At 35.9% G+C, this 26,308-nt stretch overlaps 2 protein-coding genes across 2 annotated transcripts in view; both read right to left on the bottom strand.

Annotated features, from left to right (window-relative positions):
• LOC126808622 (uncharacterized) overlaps positions 1 to 7,345 on the bottom strand; it is a 39,105-nt gene extending 31,760 nt beyond the window's left edge. The window contains exons 1-8 of the mRNA XM_056103101.1: positions 7,295 to 7,345; positions 5,755 to 5,814; positions 4,947 to 5,035; positions 4,194 to 4,283; positions 3,258 to 3,376; positions 2,700 to 2,810; positions 1,326 to 1,410; positions 192 to 259 (exon numbers count right to left, since the gene is read on the bottom strand). Coding sequence (XP_055959076.1) covers positions 192 to 259; positions 1,326 to 1,410; positions 2,700 to 2,810; positions 3,258 to 3,376; positions 4,194 to 4,283; positions 4,947 to 5,035; positions 5,755 to 5,801 — 609 coding nt within the window. The 5' untranslated portion in view covers positions 5,802 to 5,814; positions 7,295 to 7,345. The remainder of the gene's footprint in view (positions 1 to 191; positions 260 to 1,325; positions 1,411 to 2,699; positions 2,811 to 3,257; positions 3,377 to 4,193; positions 4,284 to 4,946; positions 5,036 to 5,754; positions 5,815 to 7,294) is intronic.
• A 5,551-nt stretch (positions 7,346 to 12,896) lies between these two features.
• Positions 12,897 to 26,008, bottom strand: LOC126823191 (uncharacterized). The gene is made up of 8 exons (XM_050551851.2): positions 25,907 to 26,008; positions 24,675 to 24,850; positions 24,033 to 24,250; positions 22,704 to 22,817; positions 21,792 to 22,056; positions 20,140 to 20,454; positions 17,335 to 17,498; positions 12,897 to 16,873 (listed from the first exon to the last, which is right to left on the bottom strand). The coding sequence occupies exons 2-8, from the start codon at positions 24,812 to 24,814 to the stop codon at positions 16,725 to 16,727; spliced, it is 1,365 nt and encodes a 454-aa protein (XP_050407808.2). The 5' UTR covers positions 24,815 to 24,850; positions 25,907 to 26,008; the 3' UTR covers positions 12,897 to 16,724.
• Positions 26,009 to 26,308: the final 300 nt, after the last annotated feature.

The raw sequence follows: 26,308 nt of genomic DNA, 5'->3' as shown, positions 1-26,308 counted from the left end.
TTGATTATTTAAACTTTTTTTGTGAAACCGGGCCATGGATTGTGGAAAACAGGAATGATGAAAATGGTGCTATCAACACAGGAACAAATAAAAGCTTTACAGGGATTCTATTTAAAGTTACGTAATGGGAAGTGACTGTCACTTTTCATACTGACTGCCACAAATATCCTTCACCTAATAAAAACACCTACCACTCGTAGAATACTGTGTGACCTTGAACTTCTGTCATTCTGTGCAGTTGCTGCAGTTCTTCTCCTATCTAAGAATAAATTCATCATAATGAAAATAGACAAAAACAAGGATTAGTAATGTTGACTTCTCCAACAAATAACACATTCTCTGGTCATTTTGAGAGAGAGAGAGAGAGGAGAGATAGAGGGGTGATGGAAGGCCTGGCAAGGAGAACAGCAACTAGTTGTTAGGATGGAACACAAAACCAAAACCAAAGTTCCGCATGCACATAAAAGAGGCAGAGAGAAATGGGGTTTAACGTTCAATCGACCAAAATATTTCATTTCGGGACTAACATATGGTTTGATTTTATTTTAATAATTTGCTTCCACCTAGGGGTCTTTAGCAGTGGGAGGAAACTGGAGGATGCAGAGAAAATCCACTAGGTTGGACAGACGATCCTAATCTTTCTCACGTACAACCGGGGAATTGAAACCACATTGGTTGACTCAATAACAGACCTTATGATACAGTCAATGTGCACGCGCTAACCACCACACCACCCCCTCCAAGTCATTTTCAGACTAAAATATGGTTAACAACTCTCTGAAGTCACAAGTGGAAAGCTATGGAAGTTAATTTTTCCCAGACAGCAGTGTTCTGCCGTGTTCCTCCTACTCTCCATTTAATCCCAACTGTCAAGAGTTATTTTAAATACACACCAATGCGCACATGGGTAGACCTTGATTTTTTGTACCATCCGAACAACTAAGGAACAACAGAAAAGGGGGAACCAGGTTCGAAAATCCTGAGTTTCTCGAGAGTCCAGTACCCTTACAGCTTGACTCAACTACCACGCACCTCCCTCTCAAATGAGTCGGTATTCTTGATAGAGCAAATGAAAAGAAATGAGGTTTAACGCCCTATTGTTCTGCTCCGACTGGGCTAATGAAGGCGGGCATAGGGCATACAGTGTGCTATGAGTGAAATTTGGCCCAGAGCAAGGTAGTGTGTCTTGTTCCTTTGATAAGATGTACTGCAGTATGGATAACATTTCTGTAATCCTTTGAAAAGTCAGTCCACTTTGGATCTGCCACCCTAATGTAAAACATGTCATCCATTACCAAGTTGTTGGATACTAAAGTACAACTTACTGTCTCCTTGTTTAACAACTGAAAATACTTCTTCTTTACAAGTAACATGTTGTTCTATCAAACCTATCACATTTATCTGATGATCCTATAAAATATATAACATGTTGTTCTATTAACCCTATCACATTTATCTGATGATCCTACAAAATATATAACATGTTGTTCTATTAACCCTATCACATTTATCTGATGATCCTATATATTAAAATATATAACATGTTGTTCTATTAACCCTATCACATTTATCTGATGATCCTACGAAATATATAACATGTTGTTCTATTAACCCTATCACATTTATCTGATGATCCTATATATTAAAATATAGAACATGTTGTTCTATTAACCCTATCACATTTATCTGATGATCCTACAAAATATATAACATGTTGTTCTATTAAACCTATCACATTTATCTGTTGATCCGATAAAATATACAACATGTTGTTCTATTAAACCTATCACATTTATTTGATGATCCGATAAAATATAAAACATGTTGTTCTATTAACCCTATCACATTTATCTGATGATCCTATAAAATATATAACATGTTGTTCTATCAAACCTATCACATTTATTTGATGATCCGATAAAATATATAACATGTTGTTCTATTAAACCTATCACATTTATTTGATGATCCGATAAAATATATAACATGTTGTTCTATTAACCCTATCACATTTATCTGATGATCCTATAAAATATATAACATGTTGTTCTATCAAACCTATCACATTTATTTGATGATCCGATAAAATATATAACATGTTGTTCTATTAAACCTATTAAATTTATCTGATGATCCTACAAAATATATATCATGTTGTTCTATTAACCCTATCACATTTATCTGATGATCCTATAAAATATATAACATGTTGTTCTATCAAACCTATCACATTTATTTGATGATCCGATAAAATATATAACATGTTGTTCTATTAAACCTATTAAATTTATCTGATGATCCTACAAAATATATATCATGTTGTTCTATTAAACATATCACATTATAAAGTCTCCGCACATCATTTGACTGATTATTTATCCCTTGCAAACTACAATATTGTGAATGACGAGTCTCCCTTCTTTAATAGGAATATCATACCAAATATGGGTCAAGTCGGTGGATCATCCTAGCCAATGAAGATCATAGGCTTTAAGAGAGAGGTAAAAAATTTGTATTTGAATTAAGACTGTTTTGTACACATTTTTCTTTGGTAACAAAATTATTCTGGTGGCAATCTACACAAAAACACACAACCAGACATCTTTAATATTATACAGCATTACAAATGGGAGTTCAGTTTTTTGGGGAAGGAAAAAGGGCTTTGTGTATTGATTAATTGATTGTATTTGATGCCTTACTGTATTTTCTTGTATCTTGATTACTTTGTCCTCACTAGACAGAAGATCTGATATCTTTTCGTTGTAGATCTCCATGTAGGTGACTCTTAGTAAAAATTCCTTGTTTGGTGCCTAAAAATAAAATAGTTTTCTTTGTTGGAAATGGCAATTGACACACAATCACAGAACCAGCAACTTACACACTGTTGAAGTAACATAATATGAATATAATTAATTCTCATTAATGCCAATTTGCTTGCTAGACTGGAGGTCGGATGTTCGATCCCTGCATTGGCCGAGAAAGTTCATCCAGATATTCTGGTGTGGTTCCCCCTTGTCAGTGATGCAGGATGGAGGGCCTGACAATGACAGCTATCTAGTCATTAGGATAGGATGAAAAACTGAGGTCCTGTGTACACATTGGCATGTACGTAAAAGATCCCTTGACAGTTGGAATTTGATATTAAAGCCCATTTCATTTTCATGCCAAATTTCTATGATGGTATGAAACAATTGACTATTTCAAAAAGAAATCATTTTATCACCATAATTCATTTTACTAAAACGAGAGATACTAACTTGATTAATATACTCAAATATCTCATCTATTGCTAAGGCAATAAGTCCAGGAGACATGTTGTCACCTGACATTGAGTATGTTTTACCGGAACCACTTTGTCCATATGCAAATACCGTTCCTGAAAACACACAGAGGAAACAGATAAACTGAATGGTCGAAACTATTTCTTTGAAAATTAAACAGAAGATGCATTTCTGATTTCATCAAATTAAAGATACATTGTGTAAGATTTAGATAAAGAATTGTCCGTTTTTGCTTTAATAGTTCAACCAGCGGCTGCCAGGCAGGATACGCCCACATTTTCGAGAGATGGATAGAGAACAAGCTAACAAGAAAGTGATTTTTCCTACAATCAAGGGCCATAATTCAGGAAATTACCATTCGATATATATGCGCAAATATCGAAAGGAACTGAGATCTTTGTGTTATAAACTTACATTTCAAGTTTCAACAAAATCGGATAAAAATTGTGACCTCTATAGGGTCCACAAGCTAAAAACGTGATTTTTCGTACAAACAGGGGCCATAATCCATGAAGTTTCTATCCGATACATGCCAATATCGAAAGCAGCCCAGATCTTTGGGAGATAAACCTATATTTCAAGTTTCGTCAAAATCGTATAAGAATTGTGACATGTAGAGTGTCCACAAACAAATTGTGGACGGACGTCCGGACGGAAAGGGGCGATGGCATAATACGTCCACATGAAATTGTGGGCGTATAAAAATACATCATGCAAAATGAATATTTGTAAATTTCATTGAAATTACATTATCAATGTTCATCAATTTGACAAGATGTTTGTATTGATTGTTTATTATCGTAATCACGGTGCTGGTAATTGAATTGAAAATAAGTCAACACCATTTCTTCAAGACCTCCAACACCAGATAATGTCGCGAAATATTGAAGTGTATTAATATTAAATATTTACCGTGGAAACCGGTCATGGCAGCTTGCACAATGGGTGAACTAATCTCATCGTTTATTTCATATGTGGTTGCATTTTCATCATACACACAGTCTACAAAATAATGTAAAAAATAAACACAATTTTTCATCCTGAGTTTTCTTTAACCTTATTTAAAATAGTCAATAAGAGAGAGAGAGAGAGAGAGAAATGGGGTTTAACGTCCACTTGACACAAACTAGGTCATTTCGGGACTAACATATGGTTTAATTTTTTTTCAATAATTCGCTTGCTCGTAGGGGTCTTTAGCAGTGGGAGGAAACCGGGGGACCCGGAGAAAACCCACGAGGTTGGACAGGCAAAAATAGTCAATAAGACAGAAATAATTCTAATTTTTAAAATCGTTTCGATTGACTAATGGGAGGGTCAAGCTAAAAGCAACAAGCAATGCCATGTTAAAAGTCAAGTTCAAAATTCCATTCACTAATTCTTAACCTGCTGGTATAGTCTACAATGGACAATGTATAGTTGTTCAGATGGGACGAAAAACCAAAACCCCAATGTGTACACATAAAAGAATTCTTGACAATTGGAATTTGATAGAAGAGTAGGCTGTGGCTAAGATAAGATGTGCATCACGATTCATAGCCTACATGTATGATACGATTAATATCGAGAAATCTGCAGGTGACCTTAACGTGTATGATACAATTAATATCGAGAAATCTGCAGGTGACCTTAACATGTATGTTTTATAGAACATACATGTACACTTACCAAACGTATACAGCGGTGAAGATTCGTCCCTCTGATGTACAGTTTTTTCTATTGCGTTCCACATACAAATTCTTCCATTTTGTCTTTCTCTGTAAATTAAATAAAACAATAATTAGTATCTGACTGTCATTTGTAATCCCCAGTAAACTACAATATTGTGATAGTTGAATCTCTAAAAGGGATAACAGTCTGAAGCTTAAAAGATTAGAACTAAACTAATAGAACTAATGAAAATAAAGAAACATTTTGAAATAAAATTTCACAAATCCATTCTAAGAATAATATGTCAGCAAGCCTGGACAATGACATCTGTCGCAGACTTTGTCAAGTACAAATTATCACACAAAAGGATGGACAACTGTCACAGATATTGTCAGACACAAATTATCACATAACGTGAGAGAGAGTGAGAAATGGGTTTTATCGTTCACTCGACACAAACTAGGTCATTTTGGGACTAACATATGATTTCATATTTTATTTCAATAATCCACATTTTGCAAGAGTTGGCCAGAGAACAAGCAGAGAAAAAAAGGAAGCAATTTTTAGTACAATCAGGGGCCATAATCCAGAAATTAAGGTCCAATACGTGCAAATCAAATAGAAATGAGATCTTTTATAGATAAAATTATATCTCAAGTTTCGTAAAAATCGGATCAAAATTGTGACCTGTGATGGACGGACAGGGACGATAACAATTTAAGTCCACATGAAAATGTGGGCATATAAAAAATGATAATTTGTATCTGCCAAAGTCTCCAGACTTGTACATGTATGTCGGGTAGGTAGAACTTGTTGCTTTACATACTTTTGTAGCAATGGTCTAATTCTTACTGCTACTTTGACTGAATCCATTTTGCTACTGGTTCTGTAATAAAGAATAAAGATACAATTTTAGCTTTTAATTTGATTGCATCTATAGATTGGTATTGTTTCAATTTTTATTGTCAATTTTTTTATTTTTCAATTTGAGGGCAAGTTTGTTGCTGTCAGGCCAGCTTTTATGCCATTTGTACATCTATAAATTGGATCTAAATGTTTGATGACAATTGACATCCTCCAGAATCACAGTATACCGTACTAGATAGAAGTCTGAAATCAGCCAATAGAATACAATGTCTCATTGCGTTGATTATCGCTATTTCTGCATATGGACAAAACAGTCAAGTACCGTAAGGGACATTTTTAAATCAGAATTACTGGAGGGCAAATAGCAACGGAGGGGGACAAAAGTGTGTTTGTAAAATCGATTTGGTCAACTGGTGCAAATTGTGCGCTAACTCAGTAACTGACACAAACTGATCAAACTGATGAAAACTCGTGGAACATATAAATGACAAATTTTAAAGAGAATACAAGACAAGACTAAAGCATAAATACAATTTAACTCTCCTTAATTTAAGACAATTAGGGCGACCTTCGGTTATCGTGATTTCTTGACTATGGTCGAACTAACTGAATTTGAATTTCATTTAGTCCGGACCATAGCCCGAAAATACTGAACCATGCTATTGTGGCATGGTCTCGGAGTAGTTCCAAGATGGCGGTGTCGATGAAACGAAAGTGTAGAATATGTAGAAAGAATCTATTTTTGTTAAGTATCTGATTTTAAGAAAGCTTGAATGAATTTTAAATGGTTGCTACTTCTATGAGCAGATATTTTTTGTCGCATTATTTCAATATTTGCACTATGCAAAAAGTAACGTCAAGTTACAAGGAATTTTGTCATCTCTAAAATTAATTTGAGTCGCGCAAATTTAACTTCATGAAAGTATTATTTGTTTATTAAACTATGTAACACAGCGATTCATTAGGCTATCCTCCATGGAGAGATGTATAGACCTTCCTTGGGGTTAAGTTAAGGGTATTTTTCGTTTTTTTTTCAGGGTTATGCTCGAGGTCTAAAGCAGAGTATAATGACATCACCATGTCCCTGGGGGCAGTAATCTTTGAACAGACGATGGTCCGGACCATTCGCGTTCGGTTTCTGTTTCCGACCACTAGTCGTGAAAAATTTATAACTGAAGGTCGCCTTGAATGCAGAATTACTTTTGCAATACTAATCCTATAAATTATAAATACTTATTAGGCTAAAGTGAGGGTTTTTTTACGGGAGCTTTTTTCTCATTTTTGAAATTGGGAGTTTTTTGATGGCTCTCGCAGCATTTCGTGAACCTTTCCATGATACACTTTTTAATTCACTCCAGCTTTAATTCTACAGCTTTCAAATTAACTAATTCTCCGATCATCTCCGAGAATAAATTCTGAAACTATAGTACAATGTCAAATTTAAAGTCTTTTTGATACATTCAATATCTCTAGTTATTATTTTGAAATATTGTTTTTACCTGTCTTCAGTTCAGGTCTTTCGCATCCACGGTCTTCTTCATGATATGAATTCGAAACTCCCTGTAATATTTGCCGTGTTTTGATTGGCCAATGAAGAAAATATAATAAGACTGGATAACCACGATCGTTTAGTTTATAAATGGAGTTATCTACCTTTAAATAATGAACGTGAAATGGGCATTGATATCCTATAATAAAGGATATCTACGGAAATGGAATTGCTCTACCAGCATCAGTGCTAAATCAGGCGAGTGAAGTGTTCTATCAGGGAAACTTTGCTTGGATAGCAGCACAACGACCTACTCTCATTTCGAACTCCAACTGTCAAGTTTTTTTTTACGAGCACGACAATGTAAAAACGTGACCTTTTTTTTTCGGCGCTATTGCACTTTCGTACCTCTACCAGTTCCCGTGGTCATAGGCACTTGAAATTTTCAGAGGATGTTAAGGGTGACTAGCAATGACCACACACCAAATTTCAGCCAAATCGATAAATAACTTTTTATTTTACCGACCTTTTAATTTCTAACGAGAGAGAACTTCATCCGTTTGACGCCATTTGCTTTGTTTACTAATTAGACTGGAATAACAAGACACTAAGACGGAAACCGACTCGAATAACAAGACACTTAGACGGAAACCGACACACTGCACTAGCTGCCTAACACTGCAGTTCATAAAAATTAATATAATTTTCGTATACTTTAATTTTTGCGCGAAGCCACCATTTTCTATAAAATACTATTTGGTGTTGATCAGTGGATTGGCCTTTAGGTGTAAATATTGCCGTGACCTTGATTTTGACCTTGAGGCCAAACTTCCCATCCATATCGGGGCCTTTGCGTTTATGCTTGCCGTGGCCTTATTTCTTACTGTATTATCAAAGTTAATGTTCGAGGTGAAAGCAGAGATGACGTCCTTCAGAAAAGATAATTGGGTCAAAGTCGTAGGTCAAGGTCATGTTACAGAAAACTAAACTCAAACTTTTCAAAGTCATTTTTGGGACATTTGACCTTGACTTACGACCTTGACCCCGTAACCATTTTCGAAGGCTATCACATTGGCTTGAATCATGAACGTTTAACTTGGTCCTGTCGCACACTGCTTGGTCAGTAAACGGTCAAACGCAGAGGGTCCGTGTCCGAAAGGAAGTCAATGGGCGTGGTCAATGTGAAAGGTCGTGGTGACCTCCACTAGTCACCGTTAACCATCCGTAACCTTGACTCTGACCTTGAGTCCAAACGTCCCATCCATCTCGGGCCCTTTGCGTTTATGCTTGCCGTGGCCTTATTTCTAACTGTATTATTAAAGTTAATGTTCGAGGTGAAAGCAGAGACGACGTCCTCCAGAAAAGATAATTGGGTCAAAGTCGTAGGTCAAGGTCATCTTACAGAAAACTAAACTCGGACTTTTCAAAGTCAGTTTTGGGACATTTGACCTTGACTTAAGACCTTGACCTCGTAACCATTTTCGAAGGCTATCACCTTGGCTTGAACCATCGACGTTTACTTTGGTCCTGTCGCACACTGTTCGGTCAGAAAAGGGTCAAACGCAAAGGGCCCGTGTCCGAAAGGAAGTCAATGGGCGTGGTCAATGTGAAAGGTCGTGGTGACCTCCACTAGTCACCTTTAATCATCCGTGACCTTGACTTTGACCTTGAGTCCAAACTTCCCATCCATCTCGGGCCCTTTTCGTTTATGCTTGTCGTGACCCTATTTCTTACTGTATTATCAAAGTTAATGCTTGAGGTGAAAGCAGAGACAACGTCCTTCAGAAAAGTTAAAAAGGTCAAAGTCGTAGGTCAAGGTCATGTTACAGAAAACTAAACTCAAACTTTTCAAAGTCAGTTTTGGGACATTTGACCTTGACTTACAACCTTGACCCCGTAACCATTTTCGAAGGCTATCAACTTGGCTTGAATCATGGGCGTTTATCTTGGTCCTGTCGCACACTGCTCGGTCAGAAAACGGTCAAACGCAGAGGGACCCGTGCCCGAAAGGAAGTCAATGGGCGTGGTCAATGTGAAAGTTCGTGGTGACCTCCACTAGTCACCTTTAACCATCCGTGTCCTCGACTTCGACCTTGAGTCCAAACTTCCCATCCATCTCGGGCCCTTTTCGTTTATGCTTCCCGTGACCCTATTTCTTACTGTATTATCAAAGTTAATGCTTGAGGTGAAAGCAGAGACAACGTCCTTCAGAAAAGATAAATGGGTCAAAGTCGTAGGTCAAGGTCATGTTACAGAAAACTGAACTCAAACTTTTCAAAGTCAGTTTAGTTTTCTGTAACATGACCTTGACCTACGACTTTGACCCAATTATCTTTTCTGAATGACGCCGCCAGTGCTTTCACCTCGAACATTAACTTTGATAATACAGTAAGAAATAAGGTCACGGCACGCATAAACGCAAAGGGCCCGAGATGGATGGGAAGTTCGGACACTAGGTCAGGGTCAAGGTCACGGATGGTCAACGGTGACTAGTGGAGGTCACCACGACCTTTCACATTGACCACGCCCATTGACTTCCTTTCGGACACGGGCCCCTCTCCGTTTGACCCTTTTCTGACCGAGCAGTGTGTGACAGAACCAAGGTAAACGTCCATGATTCAAGCCAAGGTGATAGCCCTCGAAAACGGTAACGGGGTTAAGGTCGTAAGTCAAGGTCAAATGTCCAAAAAATGACTTTGAAAAGTTTGAGTTTAGTTTTCTGTAACATGACCTTGACTTACGACTTTGACCCAATTATCTTTTCTGAAGGACGTCGTCTCTGCTTTCACCTCGAACATTAACTTAGAAAATACAGTAAGAAATAAGGCCACGGCAATCATAAACGCAAAGGCCCTGATATGGATGGGAAGTTAAGACTCAAGGTCAAAATCAAGGTCACGGCAATATTCACACCTAAAGGCCAATCCACTGATCAACACCAAATAGTATTTTATAGAACATGGTGGCTTCGCGCAAAAATTAAAGTATACGAAAATTATATTAATTTTTATGAACTGCAGAGATAGGCAGCTAGTGCAGTGTGTCGGTTTCCGTCTTAGTGTCTTGTTATTCGAGTCTAAATAGTAAACAAAGCAAATGGCTTCAAACAGATGAAGTTCTCTCTCGTTAGAAATTAAAAGGTCGGTAGAATAAAAAAGTTATTGATCGATTCGGCTGAAATTTGGTGTGTGGTCATTGCTAGTCCCCCTTAACATCCTCTGAAAATTTCAAGTTCCTACGACCACGGGAACTGGTAGAGGTACGAAAGTGCAATAGCGTATTAGCTAGACCTATAGCCATAGGCCTATATTTATTTCGATATTTATGTAGATCTGTAATTTAACCCAAACTCCTTGTTATGGGTGCCAGTTAACTCCTCCACAAACAAACTTATTTCCAGAAGAAAAAAAAACTGTTTCATTGCAAAAATGGCCCCCTCCATCGGTCAGGGGCTAAGTGAGAGGGACGCAATGATGAGCTTTGCATCATTGTTTTGCCCCCTCGCAAATGGCAAAATATCACGCTGTTTCAATTTAGTTTTCTGACCAGTTGTTTTGGGAAGTCACGTCAGAGGTCATACGAGCGGCTTAATTTCGACCTAACTTTCCATTTATTAGTAGTAACATACCAATATCACCAGCTTATGGAGTGTTTGTGTCTCAACTAATTCGTTACGCGAGAGCTTGTTCATTTTATTCTGATTTTTTAAAGTTACAATTTCATATTTTCTAAGAAAGTCAAAACATAATTATTTCTGTCTTTTGCTCAATAGGTTGTCAACTTACTAGTATACGATCATAGGTTTAATTCTCACACTTAAAACTCATTTACGCCGGAAATAATAACACAATTACCTCCCTTGTTTTCTATTCTCCACCATGGAGTAGCTATCTTCAAACGTTTGAATTTGAAGATGAAAATGATATTTTTGACAATTTCTCAACTGGCAATAGTGAATTATAGGAATAAAATTATTATTTTTTAACAAGGTAGGACTGTTTATAGATACCATCTATTTTAGGGCTTTATTTTAATACATTTTAAAAATATAACTTAAAAATATGAAATTGTAACTTTAAGTAGATCGAGGCATTTGTCATCTAAGCTTCAACTACGGGGGAACTTGCGAACTAAACTTATTAAAACCTTTAAAAAGTTTTATGGCCGTCATATTGACTTGATTGGTAAATATAACATGTCTCTCTCTGCTATTATTCTAGATATATTTAATTGACGCGTATACTATCTCCCTGATAATGTCTGTCTACTACATCGTTAACACTGTTCATCACGTGCATTTTGCATACCGATAGTTCATTGGTCAATCACGCTATTTTACCGAGATTTCGCCTAATAGTTTGGATGCAGCTATGGCGGGTGTGGCGCCAGGCAGGGTAAGCTTACTCTTCCGGACACCTGTTACCACTGTTTGTCGTGTATTTTGTACACGGTGAACAGTCCATATGCTGATTACACTATTTTGCCTTATTACACTATTTTGCCTATACCGTTTTTTTTAGGACTTCAAATTTTGTCTAATGGTTTGGATTGTTCGTACTTGGTTTTATTTTATCAGACATTTGCAAGCCTGGAAATAACGGTTTTAGATGTGCCTGACAAAATGTCAGGCATTAATGAAATAGAACCCGATATTTTCAACTTAGTGCTGGACATGTATTAATAATATCAATAAAAAAGACAAATCAGTGCCTGACAAAGCCTGCATCAGTGCCTGACATTGTCTGTGACAGGTGCCTTATTTCCAGGCTTGGACATTTGATTGACCAATCAGCATTTATGTTTATTGTGGATTACCCACAGTTCCGTGCACCTCACGCCAAAAGCTCGCTGTAACAGACCGTTTCATTGGCTAATCCCTCCCATCATCCAGAACACGTCAATGATAACAACTCTTTCAGATTCTAGTGTAGTAAAGACAAGTAAAACGAAATTTTGAACTATAAAAAACGAAACTAGTGATGTTTCAATATATTACTTAATGTCTTGCTCTCGACCATTAAACCACACTTATTATATTTATTTGTTTGGTTAATTTGGTAAAACGTATTATGTAGCATAATAAGAAACCAATTCTTTGTGTACATTGTAGGGAAGGAGATGTTCTGGTCAGTTATGTACAGATTTCGATAATTCATGATTATGGTGATAATGATTACATGACATGAAACAGGGTTTAACATCCTACTTCTATGCATTGTGATGTGATGCAGGACGGAGGGCCTGACAAGGACAGCTGTCTAGTCGTTCGGATGGGACGAAAAACCAAGGTCCCGTGTACACATTGGCGTGCACGTAAAAGATCACTTGGCAGTTGGAATTCGATATAAGAGTAGGCCGTAGCGCCGCTGCCCGGGCAAAATTTCCCTCATAGCACACTGTATGCCCGTCTTCATTAGCCCAGGTTAGGAGCAGAACAGTAGGACGTTAAACCCAATTTCATTTCATTTCATTTCATTATGCACTGTGATGATGATGATGATGATGATGATGATGATTGGCCTGCTATATAAAAACAGGATATAACACAAAAAATAAATTCTATATAATAAATACAATATATTTTTATTTTAGCAAAGAGTGAAAAAGACAGAATTTACATAAAATAATAATTATTTGACATAAAACATAATATTTTGCCCTCCTTTTTTTCTCTGTCAACTCAGACAGACAGACATGAAAAGAGTAAATAGAATATATCTACCAATCAGAACTGCTAAAACATATTAGCCATGTTTGATCGTTCACGACTTTATCCACACCACATCTGTGCTTTCAGGAGTCACAGAACTAAAATAAAGGATATACACAGGTCACAATTCTATGGAATACAATTACTGCTTATTACTGAGCGACCATGTCTAACTAGGCTTCTCTAGTCTTGATCAAGCCTAGTTGCAAAGTAGCTCAGTAATGCGAGGTTCCCAATGTCGTGTTATGCGTTGTGAGTGTCCCTATTGAGTCCACGCTCTGGTACGTGCAGATGCGTTTCGATACGATCAACACGATTGCTACAACTGACATCAATATATGATAAGACCTGATAAGATCACCACGATTACTCCACAGACAGATGTCACTATTGACACTACAGATACCCGTCTTTTAGTACAGGTGTGAACAAGTGATTTTGATTGGACAAGAGAGGAAACTAATCCAGGTACACACTAGTTTATGAAAGCTCTATATTTCCCACCATTTGCTTTCAAAATCCCAAAACTTTTGTGGGGTTGAAAAGACCTTCTAACAATATAATTACAAAGTTTCCACTCCCTTCATTCTACTTTCCTTACAATATCAAGGCTGGATTTCATATTTAAATCTTCACACATTTACATTCAAGCCTGAAAATAAGCACCTGTCATAGACATTGTCCGATAAAACTTTAAACTTTGTCAGGCAAAAATGTCAAAATATCCGGTACTGATGGCTTGTTATCTTTTGTAATATTCTTATATCAAACTCCACTTTAACAGGAAAAGAACTTAAAGATACATTATGTAAGATTTAGATAAAGAGCTGGCCATTCTTGCTATAATAGCTCAAAAATAGTTAATGTAAAATGAAAATATTGAAAATTTCATTCAAATCACTCTATTCTGAGCCAAGTTATCACTGTTGGTAGTTTTGACAAGATATGTGCATTGTGGTAACCAGGGCACTGGTATATTCAAGACTTAGCCTTGCTTTCCCATTTTTAAATTAAATTTTTAAATGGCGAACTGTTCTAATCTAGTTAAAATGTTGAGTATTCGATGGCATTGAGAGTTAATTATGGTCTTGTTTTGTTAATTAATGTCTAATTAGTAATTTAGATAACATTTAAGGCCTAAAGAAAGACCTGCAATAGGCAGATTTAGCTCTTGCATAATGTATGTTTAACTTATATTTACCAAGATATGATTATTTTTCCTGAAAAATGAAATTAAAACGGGACTTTAGTTGTTTAATGCTTTTGAGCACACTTTGTGGAAATGGAGCACAAATTCTTATTAAAGATGCATTATGTAAGATTTATGTAAAAAATTTTGGGCATTATTGCTATAATAGTTCAAAAATAGATGATGAAAATTGATTACACATGTATATTGAAAATGCCAAAAAATAGACCTGCAACAGGCAGATTTAGTTCTTACATAACGTATATTTAACAAAATCACTGTCTAATTACTAATTTAGAAAACGTTTCAGGCCTAAATAAAGACCTTTAATAGGCAGATTTAGGTCTTACATAATGCATCTTTAATAGTACTAGTTTATTAATTAAGTATCTAATATTTTGTCATGAACAACTCGATTCATTATTTCCAGGCTTGATTACATCACATAATACTACAAAGTGTTTACAGTACAACCAACATACAATAGCCTATTGTACAACATGTACATATTTTTTTAGAGTTAATTTAACTAAATTATCATTACCATGTCACTGTGCAATTTTGATCAAATTAAGACAATTAAAGGGACAATAACACTCTTGCTGGCTTGACAGCTCCAGAAAATAAAAAATAGCCTTATTCTAAGTACTAGATGGGTTAGTGTCCTACCTGTTGTGTAAATTATCCATTAAATCCTATTTTACTTGTCCAGAGGGGTCAAAAATATTTTTAAATCCAAGTCACATTTGAAAAGCTTTACGTCAGGCTTTTCAAATCATTTAGTTGAATTTTTCCAATTTTTTAAATTAGGTGTGTTAAGATGAAATTTTTATCATCAATTAATTGGAATATTGTAAAATAGTACAATTTGTTGACCAGAATAAAGATTGTGACATATTATTCAGTTACAACAAGAGTGGTATTGAGCCTTTAAATCACCTGTTAACATTCAATAGCTTGCAATTCAAAATTATATGTATTCAATTTTGAAACAATTAAAACAAGTAAAGACTATGGCCATTTCAACATTCAATAGCCTATTACATTTGATGTAAAAGTTACAAATTTATAAGCAAAGAGCCAAGTAGCCCCAAATCTATGTCAATAGACAAACAGTGATAGTGAAATAAGTGGTGAAAATATTGTAGTACTACATTTTGACCTTTAAAATTGTGAAAATGAACTTTTTCAGAGACAAGATTTTAAGATTCAAGTAAATAAAAATATATAAAGGATTACACAGAGTATTAAGCACATATAATAAATATGTTATAAAATATTAATATATAATATCACACAGTTAAAGTAGCTAAGTCTTTAACTCAATATCATCCAAAGTCTTCGACATTGAAAACACGAATTATTTGTCTATTTAAATCAACATTGATAATCTGATCTTACTGGGAAAAGATGGGCTTCTGATATTTAAGACAAAATAAAAATTTTACCATTGGTAAAATGATTCGTGTACCAGAATGCGTTTCAGCACCATTTGTAATAAGGGACTTGAAGAACGAGGCTAGACATATTCCACAAGTCATGTCAAACGGTGAAGCCATATTCTTATCTGTAGAGCATGCGCAATAAATACTACCTGTGTAGACTGAAATAACCAGACACTAGAGATTGCCATTAGATTGAGACTGCTAGCGTATTTTGTCGAACATAACTGATTTGAAATTAAGAGTAAAAACAGAAACAATTGAATGTAAATCAGTTTATATACATTTATATTACATATTATATGGGTTGCAACCCATTTGTGTCAATTTCTAGACCTCAAATATTAGCGATTTAGCTTCTTTAAGTATAGTATTATGAATTATTAATATATAATATCACATATAAATAATTCTATCAATCTCTGAGAAATTGGTGGATATGTTTTCAAATGATTAAAAACATGAAAAGCCATTCGATCGGTGGAAATTGTTTTCAATTATAAACAAGAAAAGCCCTTCAATTTAAGATAAATATTGGGGCTGTTCCATTTCAAAACACCTGGTAGGATCGGGTCTTCAAAATTTGGAATAACTGAGTGGAGAGGGGTCTTGAAAAGGGTCCTGCATATTTTGCCTTAAACTTCTGTTAGTAGAAGTGTTGATCAATCTGATTATAACACAGATCCTATTTCGTTTCGTTTTTTATAGTTCAAAATTTCGTTTTACTTGTCTTTACTACACTAGGAACTGGAAAAGTTGTTATATAACCCGCATTCTGGATGGTGTGACAGATTAACAAATGAAACAGTCTGACATCATAGGGTCAAAAGCCACTCATATGACCTCTGATGCAACCTTCCACTACAACCAGTCAGATTTTCATGTTGTATAGGCCATCGAAAGTATAAAAAAACGAAACGTAACATAGATATGTATTATAAGCAGATTGAAGTGTTGATACATACAAATGTATATACAAATTAATGGTTGGGATCTTTCCAAAAAGCATTTTCCCACCTCCTGAGGTATAGTATTTTTAAATAGAATTGCCCTCCTTAGATTAAAGCATTATAAAAATAAAATTTGGTTGTAGCTTGTATTAACAATTCATGTCTCTGAGAGCAGTTTCTACCCGTAATTTAGCTACACCTAACCCATCTTTCCACTTCTGTGGTATATTGGCTCCGTATGTGACACTGGCGGCTCCTAATAATGCACCAAGCGCTCCACCTCTGTGACAATTTTCTCCTAAAAAGATAACACACGAAACAATAAAAATTGATTTTACAAAGTGCGTCATTTACATTTTTAGGAAAATATCATCATTACTAAAGTCAGTACGATAAAAAACATAGTCTTGATTATCCATTTATTAAATTTAATCATGAATGAGCGTTGAGCAGCAGATCGGATTATAATCCAGTAATTATCGCAGGCTAGCGATATTGACATCGAGAGTTGATTATGGTCTGGATAAGTTAATTAATGTCTAATTAATAATTTAAATAACATTTCAGGTCTAATGAAAGACCTGCAATTGGCAGATTTAGCTCTAGTATAATGTATGTTTAACAAAATAAAAATACAAAAACAAAACCTCCCTCTCGCATCCGATTTTTAAGAAGGATTGTCGGAGAAACAGAATATGTTTTGGTTTCAGCTTATTATTCTATATATTGAAACATGGCAATAATTTCAGAAAAGTTTACCTCCACAGTTAGCATTAGCCAAAACCCCTCCTTCGAAATCATTACTAAATTCATAGGCTAAAAATAGCATCGATGTCATAGCACCTTCTATATAACAAGCCATACCAAGATCCGACAGTGCATTTTGATATGCTCGTAGTCTCTTTTCGGAGCCTTTAGGGTGCCTGAAATAAGTATTACAAATACAAAATGTTTAGTTTTATACAAAGTTTTTATACGCCCACATTTTCATGTGGACGTATTATGCCGTCACCCCTGTCCGTACGGACGTCTGGACGTCCGTCCGTCCGTCCACAATTGTTTGTGGACACTCTACAGGTCACAATTCTTATCCGATTTTGACGAAACTTGAAATATAGGTTTATCTCCAAAAGATCTCGGCTGCTTTCGATATTGGCATGTATCGGATCGAAACTTCATGGATTATGGCCCCTGTTTGTACGAAAAATCACGTTTTTAGCTTGTGGACAATATAGAGGTCACAAGTTTTATCCGATTTTGTTGAAACTTGAAATGTAAGTTGATAACCCAATGATCTCGGTTCCTTTCGATATTCGCGCATATCGGACCGTAACTTCCTGAATTATGGCCCCTGATTGTACAAAAAATCACGTTTTTAACTTGTGAACCCTATAGAGGTCATAATTTTTATCCGATTTAAAAAACTGTATTATTATATCACCGTTACACTCTAAGGATGGCTGAGTTCGAATTTCGTGAAAATCGGCCTAAAATTGACAGACAAAATGGCCGCCGTTCGTTCTCAAATAGCGTAAAAATATGGTATATTAAGGTTGTGGACCCTATAGAGGTCACAATTTTTATCCGATTTTGTTGAAACTTGAAATATAAGTTTATAACCCAAAGATCTCGGTTCCTTTCGATATTCGCACATATTGGACCGTAACTTCCTGAATTATGGCCCCTGATTGTACGAAAAATCACGTTTTTAGCTTGTGGACCCTATAGAGGTAATAATTTTTATCCGATTTAAAAAAACTTATAATTATATCACTGTTACACCCTAAGGACGGCTAAATTCGAATTTCGTGAAAATTGGTCCAAAACTGACAGACAAAATGGCCGCCGTTCGTTCTGGAATAGCATAAGAATATGTTATATCAAGGTTGTGGACCCTATAGAGGTCACAATTTTTATTCGATTTTGTTGAAACTTGAAATGTAAGTTTATAACCCAAAGATCTTGGTTCCTTTCGATATTCGCACATATCGGACCGTAACTTCCTGAATTATGGCCCCTGATTATACGAAAATTCACGTTTTTAGCTTGTGGACCCTATAGAGGTCATAATTTTTATCCAATTTAAAAAAACGTATTATTATATCACCGTTACACCCTAAGGACGAATGAGTTCGAATTTCATGAAAATCGGCCCAAAATTGACAGACAAAATGGCCGCCGTTCGTTCTCAAATAGCATAAAAATATGGTATATCAAGTTTGTGGACCCTATAGAGGTCACAATTTTTATCCGATTTTGTTGAAACTTGAAATGTAAGTTTATAACCCAAAGATCTCGCTTCTTTCGATATTCGCCCATATCGGACCGTAACTTCCGGAATTATGGCCCCTGATTGTACGAAAAATCGTGTTTTTAGCTTGTGGACCCATTGGAGGTCATAATTTTTATCCGATTTAAAAAAACGTATTATTATATTACCGTTCCACCCTAAGGACAGTTGAGTTCAAATTTTGTAAAATCGCCCCAAAATTGACAGACAAAATGGCCGCCGTTCGTTCTCAATTACCGTAAAAATATGGTATATCAAGGTTGTGGACCCTATAGAGGTCACAATTTTTACCCGATTTTGTTGAAACTTGAAATGTAAGTTTATAATCCAAAGATCTTGGTTCCTTTCGATATTCGTGCATATCGGACCGTTACTTCCTGAATTATGGCCCCTGATTGTACGAAAAATCGCTTTCTTTTTAGCTTGTTCTCTATCCATCTCTCGAAAATGTGGGCTGGTTATAATTAAAATTTCTCTATAAACAGCTATTAACATTCTGTGCCCTTGATTACCAAATTTGATATTAAATTTGTATCCATGGAAACACAAAATTAATAAATCAGAGAATTTTTGATTTGCACTGGAAATAAAACTGGGACGGACGGAGACCATTTCAGTAACCCTCCCTAACTTCATTGGTGAGGAATAATAACCTGAACAAGATCCAGGAAGCTTTCAGGAGGTGGACACATTAGCCGAATTAAGCGGCGATGAATTCATCCTGCCGAATGACTGTACAGTGTACACACTAGACGAACCCTTCGCCCGATTCACCAGTCGACTGCAGCACCTATCATGTTGCATGATTAACCTTTAAACAATCACGTGACTTCGCGATATGAGTGGTGATTGGCTAATGAATTCTACAATCGGGCGAATGCTTCGGTGAAGCAAGCACACTAGGCAAATATATCAAACATGTTTGATTCAGACGAATCATTTGACCGAATAAAAATTTGGCCGGTGACAGTGGACACACTAGGCGAATTTTGGCGCTGATTGATTTGGCCGAACGACTCGGCTGAATCATTCGGCTAGTGTGTCCACCTCTTTAAATAATTTATAGGAGCAACATCTCCCCTCAGCAAGGGTTCTTTAAGTTTCCAGCATATTTTTCATCAAGATTGACTAAGTTTTTAAACTTCCCAAAGCTAAAAGGACACAATTTAACAGAAATTCATAAAATTTGCTGTTGAAAGCGTTGTTTAAAGGACTATGAATACATGATTTAAATTTATGTTTAGCTGTTTTCATTTTTTACTAATAAAACCTACCTTTCTGCTTCATCAATTAATGATAAAAGTTCCTCTCTTGTTTGTGGCCCACCTAAAGCTGAATGACCGGACACCTCCAAAACCCCCGCTCGTAAATCTTTACCGTTTAGCACACCATGTAACAAACGTGCGTAGAGATCGACAAATGGATAGAGAGAAGGTGTAGGATGAGTCAACTTGATTAATTCAACAGCAGAATTGGCACATTCTGTTTCCGAACGATGAGCAGTTCTTATAATCCAGGGAATAGTGGGAACTAAACCACCAATAGCCAGAAGTTGAGAATCTTCTGATTTGTTCTGATAGTTATTCAACCTTAAATAAATATCAAACATACTGCATTTTTGTTGACAACTAGTTCATTAATCTTTTGATAACCAGGCCCCCCCCCCCCCCCCCCGAGTTCACAAGGCATTCTCAGACTTAAAGATACATTATGGGAGATTCGATAACAAGTTGGCAGTTCTCACTATAATTGTTAAAAACTAGATAATGTAAAGGAAATTTGCTGAAAATTTTGTTCAAATTGCAGTTATGCAGCAAATCGGCTCACAATCCACTAAAGATCGCAGGCTAGTGATGCCATCTAGAGTTTATTATGGTCTGGATAGGTTAATTAATGTCTAATTAATAATTAAGAAAGACCTGCAATAGGCAGATTTAGCTCTTGCATAATGCATGTTTAAGTAAAGAATTTATTCAAAATTGTTCACCTTATTTTAACTAGAATATAGTCTTTATAAAACTTTTGTTGTTTTAATGTTTCATATACATCAATTAGAAACTATGTGCAAAGTTTGGTGTTTCTGGATCAAGGATATTTCTCATAAAGAAAGGTTGAAAGTAGAGTATATTCTTAAGTCTGAAAAATGCTTTATGAATTAGGGCCTGATCATCACACATGCAATGTTATTATTTAGGAAATTCAGATAGCTAACACTTCTTGTTGCACTTGACAATATCTTCAAATCTTTCAGCAACTGAGCTTGCAGCTTCCTCGGTCATTAGACAAGTCTCTGAAGACTAAAGGGGGATAACTCTAGATTCATAAAAATCCCTTGAAGACTAAAGGGAGATAATTAAGTAATTAAAGATATCACTCGGCAAATCTCGACAGATTCTGTTACCCTACATCTAATCTCGGCTGTATGACAGTAAGTGATATGTACCTACGCCCATACATTTGCGATGCGGCTGCCGGTTTACTTTAAACAGGAAAAAGTGTCGCTTTTACAAAAAAGTCCCAAATTGCGTCTTTTGTAGAGTGTATATACCTAAATGAGCAGAGATATTGTCTCAAGGCTGCTGGTTTGATAAAATTCCCTGGTAATTCCCCAAACCCAATGCCAAACGTGACGTTTGTTGATATAATACACTCTCCACAGAAATCTCCATGGGGGCAGCCATTTTTCATTCGGACCCTTTAAAATAGTTCAAATATGGCGGAAATGGTCATACAGCCGAGATTAGATGCATAGAATCTGTCGAGGTTTGCCGAATGTAAAGATATCTCTAAGTAAGATAAAAAGCTGTGTATAATTATAACCTTTTAAACTTCTAACAGTGAATCAATCTCAAAACAGCAGTAATTATGTTACCTTACAATAAATTCCAGCCCTTTGCTTGTTATTTGATTTCAAAACATTTTGTACCTGGTTTCAGCAAATTTGACTATGTCAGCTCCTAATTTTGGTGGTTTTGACTCAGTCACCCAGTCCTTGAAGAAAGAGCGATGGAAGGATTCACAGTAGGTGTCCTGGTGTGATCCTGGTGTAGTCATAAATTTGACATAGTCTTCTATCACAGCTTCTCGTACCAGGCTATCTGGTTTGACAGCCTGCTTATCAACACGTATGATGGTTTGTAACATCCGTAGAGCCATTAGTGTATTTAGTGTATTATCACCAGCACTCATACCTAACAAATATATCAAACTAAGAATAAATTTAAATTTTGGTAAAAGATAGAGGGAGAAATGGGGTTGAAAGTTATTTCGGTACAAATATATGACACAATTTTATTTGAATAAATGGCTTGCGCAAAGGGGTCTTTAGCAGTGTGAGAAAAACAGAGGACATGAAGAAATCACACAAGGTTAGGCAGGCAACCCTACTACTTGTTACATGGGATCGAAACCACGTCACTTGACTCAATGACAAGAAAGAGAGAGAGAGAAATGGGGTTTAACGTCCACTCGACACAAACTAAGTCATTTTGGGACTAACCTATGGTTTAATTTTATTTCAATAATTCGCTTGCGCATAGGGGTCTTTCGCAGTGGGAGGAAACCGGAGGACGCGGAGAAAACCCATGAGGTTGGACAGGCGACACTACTCCTTGTCACGTACAACCGGGGATTCGAAACCACGCCAGTCGACTCAATGACAGGCTTTATGATACAGCGCGCGCACGCTAACCATTCAGCCATCCAACCCCCCGACTCAATGACAAACCTTATAATCTAAAGTCCGCACCTTAGATCATTCCGCTACCCAAAATCCCAAATACTAAGAATAAATTTTAGAATTTGTTACATGAACTAGGATTACATTTGAATATCTTACCTTGATGATAATGTATGTTTCTATCTCTACTAGTCCAATATGGTAGTTTATCGTGTAGTATAACATTACCTATAACTTGTTGTGATTTCTGACCATATGCTCGGCCACTACCACCTTTGAAAACAGAAAACATCATTTCTTAATTAATGGTGTTATAGAGAAAAAGTTTGCAGAATACCGACTACATGTATATTAAAAATTCATCATGATAAATTTCAAACCTTCTGGATTGTCCATGACCGTATCCAAGCTGGATATAGTTAGAATACAAGTCTGATTTATATTTTACTTTACATCTGACAACCTTTATTATTTGTGTCCTGCTCTTACTTGTGTACAGTAAACAGCCAATAAGAATGCTGCTTTTCCAGTCACACCAAGATATCGTCCAATGAACTATTTATAAACTCAATAAAGTATTGTGCATAACACAGCCATACAACACAAAAAAAATGAAATGAAATGGGATTTAATGTCCTACTGTTCTGCTCTGACTGGGCTAATGTGAAGACAGGCCTACGCAATACAGGGTGCCATGAGGGAAATTTTGCCCGGACAGTGGCACTACGGCCTACTCTTCTATTGAATTCCAACTGTCAAGGGATCTTTTACATTGCATGCCAATGTGTACATGGGACCTCGATTTTCTGTCCCATCCGAACGACTATAAGCTGTCCTTGTCAGGTCCTCCATCCTGCATCACTGACAAGGGGGAACCACGCCCATATAACACTGGATAGATATTATGTAGTGTAGAAAATCAGAATAAAAAAGACGAGAAGAAACGAAACAAAGATATAATTTTGTTTATATTGTTTTGCATTATTTCCAGGTCTGATAAGCATTAAACATACATTATGCAAGAGCTAAATCTGCCTATTGCAGGCCTTTCTTTAGGCCTGAAATGTTATCTAAATTATTAATTAGACATTATTTAACCTATCCAGACCATAATCAACTCTCGATGTTTATTGGATTAGGTTCCAATTTCCTGTTCAACTTCCATTCATAATTTAATCATGAAATGGATAATCGAGACTATGTTTTTTATCATACTGACTTTAGTAATGATGATCGAGGCTAGGCCGAAAATTCAATCGCTAAAATCTTGGTTCAGAGTGGATCAATTCGACTGAAATTTTTCAGCAAATTCCCTTTACATTATCTAGTTGTAGTACCGGATATTTAAAAAAAAGAAGATAAATCTGAGCAGAACAAAATGGCAGACACGGGTGAGATTGTCCCTGAAAAAGTCTTATATTTGTGCATGACAATGTCTATGATAAGTGGCTTATTTCCAGGTTGGATGCCCATGTGGCATGTACGTACCATAATTAGATATAGTTAGAATACTGGTAGGATGTTTTTTATTTGGTGGGCGATATCCAGTCAACCAACCTCCATAACCCCATTTGATATCTTCAGCATTATAATACCAGTGTACAGGCATAGCTAGAGCATCAGCGATATGCATTCCCCATATTGCCTCTTCTTTCGCTTTCTTCAGTCGATCTGATATAGGAGGAGGTTTCTCCATACTCCCTTCTCTAAATTTATGAAAAATAAAAAATACAATAGTTAAAAAAATAGAAATAGAGTTCTAATGTTCTAATAGAAATCTCCTACGGACAAGCCTAGGAATAAATCACCTGTTACAGGTACAAATTCAGGTTTTGTCAGGTACAACCCCTCTGCTGCCTGTCATTTAGTCTACAACAGATTTGTCTTTTTTCTACATAAAGATGTTGGACTACTGTTCAGTGGGAATTATTCTCTTTACTCTATCTCTGCCTGCATCAGTTTTTGATTCAGCTTTGGGTTGTCCGGGTGCTGCCATTCTTTTACGGGAGTGTTGCCAGTTCCTCCATATCCAAAATAAGACACCATTTAAGACTTTAGACAATCTGTGTTGAACCCTGAACCCCCGAAAAATTAAGTATAAAAAGAGAAAAAGGAAAAAATTATACTTACATGTTACTGATATGGGTGTTAGTTCTGGTGGACGTTGTGTGGTATGTATGATAAATAGAAGAGCTGAAACATTTAGTGGGTGTGTCACAATTTGGAACAGCCTTCAATAACAAAACACCTATCAGTTTGATCAATTTCATTAAGCTGTATGTATCAGCACTAATTAACTACGACATCTGAAATTAAACAATTTGAAACATGTCTAAACTATATAACAATTAATTATTAACAATCAAATTTTTAATATCATACATGTATTCAGTCATAAAGGGACATATTGAACTATTTTGTAAATATAGGCCTACATGTAGGCCCCTACTAATCATCCAAAGTCATCTACATTGAAAACACAAATTATTTGTCAATTTGAATCAACATTGATGTTGTGATCTTACCGGGAAAAGATGGGCTTCTGATATTCAATATTTAAGACAAATAAACATTTTACCATTGGTACATGAATTGTGTATCATAATGTATGATATTTGTAACAAGGGACTTGAAGAACATGGCTAGACATATTCCACAAGTCATGTCAAACGGTGCTGCCATTTTCTTATCTGGAGAGCATGCACAATAAATACTATCAGTGTAGATTGGAAAAACCAGACGCTAGAGATTGTCATTTGATTGAGGCTTCTGGCGTATTTCGCCGAACATAACTGATTTGAAATTTGGAGTAAAAAAGGAAACATTTATGTAAATCAGTTTACATACATTCATATTACATAATTGTATGCGTTGCGACCCATTTGTGTCAATTTCTAGGTCCCATATATTAGTGATTTAGCTCCTTTAATAACTGTTTTATCAATTAAGGACCAATTTCTCTAGTTCACATCATAATATTATTCAGTTAAAAAACGCTTGAAATTTTGAAAAGGGAATCAAACAGAATCCGTCCATCACTCAGCAGCGAATATGAATTAGTTTTTTTTACTGACAGCTGTCATGAACAATTTATATGGACGTCTACATTCCAAAATCATTCATCTGTATCTTTGAGTTTTGTGCACAGCTACTACATATAGCTTGCAATATACAAGCTCTATGTGTATAAGCAATAGGCTATGTATAAAATAACACTTGATTTCCATTGTATTGTACTAATTAAAACATCATCATGCAAATCCCCTTTACTTACAATTAAATTATTAAAACTGCATAATTACTTTTCATTCATTGTAAAAAGTGCTGATAATGTACACTTTAGCTTTCCCTAAGTCACTCACCTGACTGAAGGCTGCAGCATCGCAAATCTTTCTGGATACCCCGTATATAAGTAACGTGGTTTATGTAAGCGAAAAGTGGCATTTTATGTAACACCAGTCCTACTTTCGTTTTAACTATTTATAAACCGTCGTACTTGTTTAGGTAGTGTGTAAAATCTGATAATTGTAAATGTTTACATTCATCTCATCTATTCCATAATGAATTACCCTGATATCGTTGGGATCGATTGACTTAGATGTATATATCTATTATAATAAGATTAATGGAGAAAAATACCATTATTCTATAGAATATCTACGATAAATTTGAGTTTGGTCGCAGCAGTTACTCAGCGTGTACTTTCCAACATTGTTGTCTGTGCCTATTAAATATTGCTGTAATCTAGTTCGCCCGTAACGGAA

The sequence above is a fragment of the Patella vulgata genome, chromosome 1, assembly GCF_932274485.2.
Source record: "Patella vulgata chromosome 1, xgPatVulg1.2, whole genome shotgun sequence".
Classification (NCBI taxonomy): domain Eukaryota; kingdom Metazoa; phylum Mollusca; class Gastropoda; family Patellidae; genus Patella; species Patella vulgata.
Note: the sequence above shows the minus strand (reverse complement) of the source record. Positions and strands in the feature narration are given on the sequence as shown.

Bases quoted from the DNA above. Each gene is read 5' to 3' on its own strand.
- LOC126823191 (XM_050551851.2), bottom strand. From the start codon at position 24,814: ATGAAATTGATCAAACTGATAGGTGTTTTGTTATTGAAGGCTGTTCCA. The intron at 24,251-24,674 runs GTAAGTATAATT...TCATAAATTTAG, and splicing joins AACACCCATATCAGTAACAT to AGAAGGGAGTATGGAGAAAC. The intron at 22,057-22,703 runs GTAAGATATTCA...TATATTTGTTAG, and splicing joins AAACATACATTATCATCAAG to GTATGAGTGCTGGTGATAAT.